We start from the raw sequence: 7,623 nt of genomic DNA on the forward strand, positions 1-7,623 counted from the left end.
TCCCTTGCATCCAGCCAGGATGGGGGGAGACTCGGGGAACCAGGTCAAATAAAAAGGGGGGCCTGGGTTGACCAGATGGGGAGACACAAGAGCCAACTTCAGGGGCGCTCTCCTGCTTTCGTCAGGGCCAAAGTTGTCCCTTAGGGCACTGCCCTGCCCGAGCCATGGCTTGAGAAGGGGGCTGGGAATCGGTATCTGGCTGATGAAGGGTGACCCCAAAAGAACCCCCCCCCCAGCAATGGAAGCAGAGAGAGGCCCCGGCTGCTGTACCTTCGATGGGCGAGTTGATGAGAATGACCCGTCCCATGGGCGACGAGGTGCGGATGCCCCGCGGGTGCCCGTTCACCAGCCGGTTCTGCTTCCTCAGCAGGTAGCGGGTGGCCGCGCTGGCGTCGCTGCCCGAGCTGCGGGAGTGGGTGGGGCAGGCCGCATCCCTCAGCACAGAGTCGGAACCGTGTGCCATGGCGGGGCAGGGCGGCCGCTAGTCATGGAGGGACCCCGGCGTTCGGGGGACGTCTTCAGCGGGGGAGCAGGGAAGGACCCTGCCCCCTGCCCTGGGAAAGCCTGATTCCGTCGGGCGGGCGGGGCGGATTGTTACATTTTGGCTGCTCGGGTTTCGTCCCGCCAATGGAAGTGGGGGCCTGACGTAGCCCAGTGACATGTTCCTCCGGGTGGGCGTGAAAGGGGGCCGGGGCCGCGTTTCCCGTCAGGTCTCAGCTCCGTCCGGGGGCCTCACGCGACGGCGCCGTTCCTGTGCCTGCAGCATCAAATCCAAACGGACCCGCGTCAGCCCCACAGCTCTCCCCACCGCCAGGGTCCAGGGCCCCACCAGTGAACAACAATGGTCATTAGGAACAGCCCGCCAGCGCCTGACACCCCCACGCGCAGGAAAAGCTCCCAGGCCAAATCCAGAGAGGAGCTCTCCGATCCAGTCATTTCCACTGGCTTCCAGCGGAGTCACTCCGGATTTCCACCAGCGCAGGAGGGGATCGGAATCAGTGCTGGCACCTCATGGGTCAATCAGATCCCCAGGGGCATTCAGACCCAGGGGCAAGTGGGAGGAACAGCTCTGCCAAGCTCGCTCCGCTCTGCAGCCAGAGAGCCACAGACTTTTAGGCCATATGGGCCCATGTCGATCGACGGCCTGGCCGGATCTACGTAACACAAGACACCAACATTCACCCACTAATTCCTGTATCAAGCCACTATCTTGGGGACGAGCTAGAGCCCATGTGTTAGGGTCTTTGCCACCGGGATCAACGCTGGCAGTCCAGTAAGCAAAGGACAGAGGGATAGCTCAGTGGTTTGAGCATTGGCCTCCTAAACCCAGGATTGTGAGTTCAATCCTTGAGGGGGCCACTTAGGGAACTGGGGCAAAATCGGTACTTGGTCCTGCTAGTGAAGGCAGGGGGCTGGACTCGATGACCTTTCAGGGTCCCTTCCAGCTGTATGAGATAAATAGGACAGTTAGACCAGAAGGGGCTATAGGCCAGATTTGGTCCTTAATCACACTGGTGCACATTGGAAACATCTCTGGGGGAGTTACTCCAGATTTACACCCCCCCAGCAGAATCAGAATCTGGCCCTAGCCCCAGGCACTACACCGGAGTTAATCCGGATTTACACTTGACGGTGTGAGATCAGCTTCCAGCCCCAACCTGGCTGATTTAAAGGGAATCCCGCTGGGGGTGAGGGAGATCACAGTCCAGCAACAATCCCCTTGGTTTTGCTGGAGCTCCTCTAGGTTCGCCCCTGCGCCGGGGAGATCGGGCTCCGGCTCCGGCTGTCTCCTGGTTTACAAACAACCCGGCACACTTCCCTGCCCGGGGCTCCTGAACCCAGGCCAAGCTCCCGGGGGGAGCGGATCGGGGCTGGGGCTGTCCCAGGCGCAAGGCGATCCCCGGCCCGGCCTGATGAATAAGTGATGCGGCCCCTGCGCTGGCCGGCCCGGCCCGGCCCGGGATGCACCGGCCGCGGGGAAAGGGACGGAGCCGGCCGGGGAAACACGCGTGGGCCGGGGCAGGATGTCCCCCTCCCTCCCCCCGCACCCTCCACGTGCGCAACTTTCCTCCACCCGGCGCCCCGCTGCGCCCCCCGTGGATCGGAGTGTGGGGAGGGGGGCTCTGCACCTTGGACAGATCCAGCCCCCCCGCCCGATCCCGGGGGCGGGGCTTGGACCCCAGCCTCCCCCCCCCCCCAGGTGTCTGCAGGTGACCCCCGGCTGGGTCCCTCCCCGATCCCCTTGCGCCAGAGGGGGCAGCAGCAGCGGGGGCCCAGGTAAAGGGCCGAAGGGGTTGATGTGGGGGGGGAGAATCTGACCCCCCCACTCTGCCCACCCCCTCACCTGTCTCCATGTTGCTCTGCAGCCTGCCAGCCCCCTCACCTGGCAGAGCCACCAGGCTGAGGCTGCTCCGCCCCCCTCCCCCTCAGCCCCACCGATAGGCCGGCCCAGCCGGGACCCAGGTCCCCCATAGGCCAGCCTGGCAGTCAGTCAGTGCCAGCTCTTGCCTGGTGTCTGTGCACAGAGGCCGGACAGGTGAGCTGGGATCCCTGCTCCGGGCCTGGTGGTGCCCCTCCCTGGTGGGCAGCGGAGCGAGGGCGGCTCTGCCCAGGGGCCCGCGGCCCGGGGTGGCTCTGACGCCCACCTTGCGGGGACAGTCACACTCCATCGGTCACCTGGGGCTGGGGACCGAAGGCAGCAGATGACGGCCTGTTGCTGGGGTGCCCCCTGTGGCACAGAGCTGCCCCCCATCCCCCAAACCCTCCCAGCCTCCCTTTGGGAAGCCCCGTCCGGCTCCTCCTTCCGCTGTCCCCAGGACAGTAGAATTTGGCTGTATTTTGTGGCAGGGCATCTGGCACTTCGGCGAGCTCGGCCGTATAAATCCAATCCAGCTATTCTTAATAAGAAGGCCGAGCGCTCCTACGAGATCACAACCTGCTTTCCAAAGGGCGCGCGGGGGGTGAGCCCCATTGGACAAGTGGGGAAACTGAGGCAGCACGGCATGGCACTGAAACACGTGTGGCACTTTAAGCCCATCCGGGCTTGCATGTTCAAAGGGACACGTGCCAAAGTGCCTTGCTGAACTGGGCGGGTGACTTGCCCAAAATCACAGTGGCAGAGTTGGGGATACAACCCACGGGTCCTGCTTCCCAGTCCCCCCTCTTCCACCCACTGGACACCACTCCCCTTCCAGAGTCGGGAAAAAGAACCCAGGAGTCCTGACTCCCACCTTGCCCTGGCTCTCATCCACCAGCCCCCACTCCAGAGCCAGGAAGAGAACCCACCAGTCCTGGCTCCCACTCCTATTGTTCCTAATTATTATGAGTGGGCTGAACCCTGAGGTCCTCGTGGAAGGAGCACAGAACTGAACCAAGGACTCTGTCCCAGCGATTCCCTCCTCCCCGCTCGCCCTAGGCCGTGCTCTGGTGAAGTCAAGAGGAAACTGTTTGAACTCAGTGGCTTGGTTCTACCCCCTCTCTCAAAGAAACAGCGTAGAGGCGGGAGCTGGGGCTGGGTCCCTCCCTTGCAGAGAACTGGGCATATTCCACCCCCTCCTCCCAAGGTGCCAAGGGCACCCCCGGGTGTCCTGGTCCCCCTCACCTCCCAGCCCGAGGCCTTGACACTCCTCTCGCCTGGGGAAGCGGTGTCTGCCCATCGGTTGGTGCGGTTCCCTCACTGCTGGGATGGCCGTGACTGTCACCAGGAGGCGAATTTGATACCAGGCCGGTTTCAGGTGATACGCACCTGCCAGGTATTGGATACCCTGGGGAAAGGAGCTGCCGGGTGGGGGATGACGGGTATAAGATCTGCCTGGAGCAGAGCTGATCTGCGCCGTTTGGAACAGCCAGGATCTTGGTAAAGCCATCAGCAACCTGCCCCCCCCGCCCCACTCCCATGGAAAGGCACCTGGCTCCTCACGTAGCCCCACTGATTTAGGAGTAGCAGAGCACCCCCTACCCAGGCCGGCAGAATCGGCTCCTTTTGCACCAAACTCTGCCAAGGAGCAAAGGAGTCAGGTGGAAACTTAATTCACATACAAGCAAAGCAAATGCCCTTTAAGATGCAGGGCTGAGCTGGAGTCATGGCTGTCTGTCTGTTGTTATAGCCTCAAGGACATTGTCACAGGGCTTGCCCGTCTCAGGTCAGGGAGTTTGGGACCCTGTCTCTGACTCGTGCTTTGGAGAAAAGCATAAAACCAACGCACCTGTCTAAGTAATATCCCACGGGGCAATTTCTTCCTGACCACAGCTGGTGTGTACCATGAAGCATGAAGATTGAGAACCCACTTTACTAATCAGTTTCTCATAGTTTTTTCCTCCCCCTTATTTATAATGATCCAATGAAAACTTGAACCTAAAATTTTACTTTCTATCAAAAATGTGTCCTATCGATATAGTCCCAGTCACCACAGTGACTGAGCACCTCACAGTCATGAATGGATTTTATCTTCCCAACTCCCCTGGGAGATAGGGAAATAGCATTACCCCCTTTGCACAGATGGGGAAACTGAGGCACCAAGAAGTTATGCAACCTGCCTAAAGTAACACATCAGGTCAGAAGCAGGAATTATATCCAGATCTCCAGGCCTGTGCTTTAACCGTCAGACTATCTTTCCTTCCATCAAATACAAATAAATAATATCATATCATATCATCATTTCTCTAAAGCAGTGGCTCTCACCTTTTCCAGTCTACTGTCCCCCTTTCTGGAGTCTGATTTGTCTCGTGTACCCCCAAGTTTCACCTCACTTAAAAACTACTTGCTTACAAAATCAGACATAAAAATACACAAGTGCAACAGCACACGATTACTGACAAATTGCTGACGTTTCCATGTCTACCGTATAATTATAAAATAAATGAATTGGAATATAAATATTGTACTGACATTTCAGTGTCTAGTATATAGAGCAGGATAAACAAGTCATTGTCTGGATGACATTTTAGTTTGTACTGACTTCGCTGGTGCTTTTTCTGTAGCCTGTTATAAAACTAGGCAACGCTCCTGATGAGTTGATGTCCCCTCTTGAAGACCTCTGTGTCCCCCTGGTTGAGAGCCACTGCTCGAGAACAAACGCAAGTGACAACCATAAAATCCGTCATGATCACAGACTTCTTACAATACAGTCGAGATGGCGCAGCAATTTCATTCCCAGAGCGCAGGAATCCCTGGGTTAGTCCCTTGGCCTTGTACAGGGAGAAAGTGTTGGATGGAACCAGTCTGATCTGAAAACCGTGTTGCTGTCTCTGAACCGAGCAGCCTTGCGTCTCGTAATTCTGCTTTCCATGTCAATGGAAGTAAAGGGGGCAGGGCAGGACTCAGGGGCCAACCTTGGCACTATTTGTCCCTTTGCTCCTTCCAACTGTTTGCAAAGTTCCCAGAATTACAAGGACAAGTTTTTGTCAGAATGTCGGGTCGTTGCCTTTCCCCCCTTCTTAACAACGAGATAACGGTCAGCAACCCTCCAATAACAAAGCCGTCTTGCCAGCGTGGCCCTCACAAGCAGCGCGGTGCCAGGGAAGCAAACTCGCATGTGCAGCTGAGATATTTGTGAGCAACCCTACAATAACAAAGCAACCTCCTTAGCCTGACACTTGTGAGCCCTACGAGCAGGGTGAAAGTAACTTAAAAGACTTACTGGTACGCAGGGTTGGGGTCCTGAGCAGGGGGGCGGGGCCTCAACTCAAAGGGGGCGGTGCCTCAACCAGAAGAGGCGGGGACTTTAAATCCTCGATTTAAAGGGCCCGGGGCTCTGGCTGCGGTAGCGGTGGCTGGGAGCCCCGGGCCCTTTAAATCACTGCCAGAGCCCCATCGTAGTGGTAGCTGCGGCCAGGAGCCCCAGGGTTCTGACGGCAATTTAAAGGGCCAGGGGTGCGGGCCGCTACCTGGAGCCCAGGGCCCTTTTAAATTGCCGGCCTGGGGAAGCTGCCCTCTGCCAGTACAGTCAGCCGTGTACTGGCTCTTGGTGGTACGCCGTACCGTACCGTACCGGCTTACTTTCACCTTTGCCTCTGATAACAAACCTGCGTGCACAGCTCAGCATTGACCCCGGCGACATTACAGTAACAAAGCAGCACTGGAATGCAACAGAAGGTAATAATTGGGTATCCAGGTACATTTCAGTTACAACTTTCCTCAGGGCGATTATAAAACAGCAAGGCAAACCAACCCGGGATTTCCAAAAGTATGAAAATGAGGCCTGGTCAAAGGGCCTGTTCCTGAGCCATGAGATAGCAAGACGGCCTGAATGTGCTTCGAATTGTTGTACAATCACACGTGGATGATTCTTTTAAAATAGACTTTAATATAATCGTCAGCTGAATTTGCTACTAGGAAAAGACAGATTTCCCCTAGGGCTCTGGTGCCTTGGTCTAACACTTGCATTATAACCAAGTCATTCAAATAAAATCAGGACGTTTCCCTTAAGTCCCCTCCCAGGGGATATTTTTCGGTATTTTCCTCGCTACAAATATTGATTAAAAAATAATTAGGGGCACCAGTCTAAATCATTAACCTCCGGGGAGTTAGATCAGGGATTAATCTGGAGTGTTCTTTGTCTCCTAAAGCCTGTTGCTTGGAGCTGCCGGTACAGAAGTGGCTGCTGGGTTCCACCCCAGAGGCAGCTGCATTTCCAGTGTGAGATTAATCAGGCCAGCTCCTTCAGGTTCCAGTCTAGTGCAACTCCTAGCACTCAGGATGAAGAGAGCTGGAGAGACATAAAGTCGCTATTATGCCCCCCTTAAAATAACCCAAAAGACTGTCGAGAGCCAGAGTACAAACACAGCAGGTGCTTAGTATTACAGCGGGTCTCTCGTGCCCTAGGAGAGCTGAGTCTTAGCTGCAGTCAATATAAAGGGGGTGATTTATTGAGGCTGACGCTACGCCCTTCTCTGCCGCAAGTCACATGATGTGACTCGGTTTCCCTGTCTGTCGAAGGAGGGTGATAACATAAAGCCACCCCACACGGGAGTTGTGAGGCTAAATTCCTGGCAGATTTTAAAGTGTGTTGAAATCTGCAGATGGAAAGTTCTCTAGATGAGCAGTGTGATTAATCACTATTGATAGTGTGAAGCGTGTGTGGGGGAGGGACGGGTGCACACAACAGTGTGTATAGGGGAGAGTGTCTGGGGTACGTGTATCTGGGAATGTGATGGGTGCACACACAGAACTGTGCAGGTGGGTCAGGGTAGGGCCACACCTATCAGACTGAGTGTTTGTGAGCATAAGTCAGAGGGGGTGTGTGCACGTGGCAACGTGTGTTAGTTTGTGTATAAACGGTAGGGTTTGTGTGTGTGGGGGTGTATCATTTAGGGGTGTGTACGTACATGTGTATGCAATGTCTGAAGGACAGGGTGTGCCTGTGTGCATGCAGTCTGTGTGTGTATGTGTGCCCACGGATCTGTGCGACGGACGGGGTGTGAGTCTGTGTAGCCAGCGTTGCGTGTGCATGTATGGGAATGTGTGTGTGTGAAGCAGAGGGTGTTTGTGCGTGCGTGTAGGTGCCACATCGACTCTCTGTGCAGCGGTCGTCCCCGCCTGCCCCTCTCCCCGCCGCCTGCCCCGGGCAGCCCCCGCCAGCGCTGCCTCTGCCCAGCAGAGCTGGGTCCACCCCCGGCTGGCGC

The 7,623-nt window shown here is 56.5% G+C and overlaps 1 protein-coding gene across 4 annotated transcripts in view; it reads right to left on the reverse strand.

Moving 5' to 3' along the window:
* Positions 1–5,719, reverse strand: part of PDZD7 (PDZ domain containing 7) — a 35,962-nt gene extending 30,243 nt beyond the window's left edge. The window contains exons 1-2 of one of the 4 annotated variants that reach the window (XM_054033405.1): positions 5,640–5,719; positions 271–757 (exon numbers count right to left, since the gene is read on the reverse strand). In XM_054033405.1, the coding sequence (XP_053889380.1) occupies positions 271–463 (193 nt within the window). In that variant the 5' untranslated portion in view covers positions 464–757; positions 5,640–5,719. Of the gene's footprint in view, positions 1–270; positions 758–2,344; positions 2,394–3,601; positions 3,634–4,958; positions 5,226–5,639 lie in introns of those variants that run through there. The other 3 variants (XM_054033406.1, XM_054033407.1, XM_054033404.1) reach the window with 3 other exon arrangements.
* Positions 5,720–7,623: the final 1,904 nt, after the last annotated feature.

Source organism: Malaclemys terrapin, chromosome 7 (assembly GCF_027887155.1).
Source record: "Malaclemys terrapin pileata isolate rMalTer1 chromosome 7, rMalTer1.hap1, whole genome shotgun sequence".
Classification (NCBI taxonomy): Eukaryota; Metazoa; Chordata; order Testudines; family Emydidae; genus Malaclemys; species Malaclemys terrapin.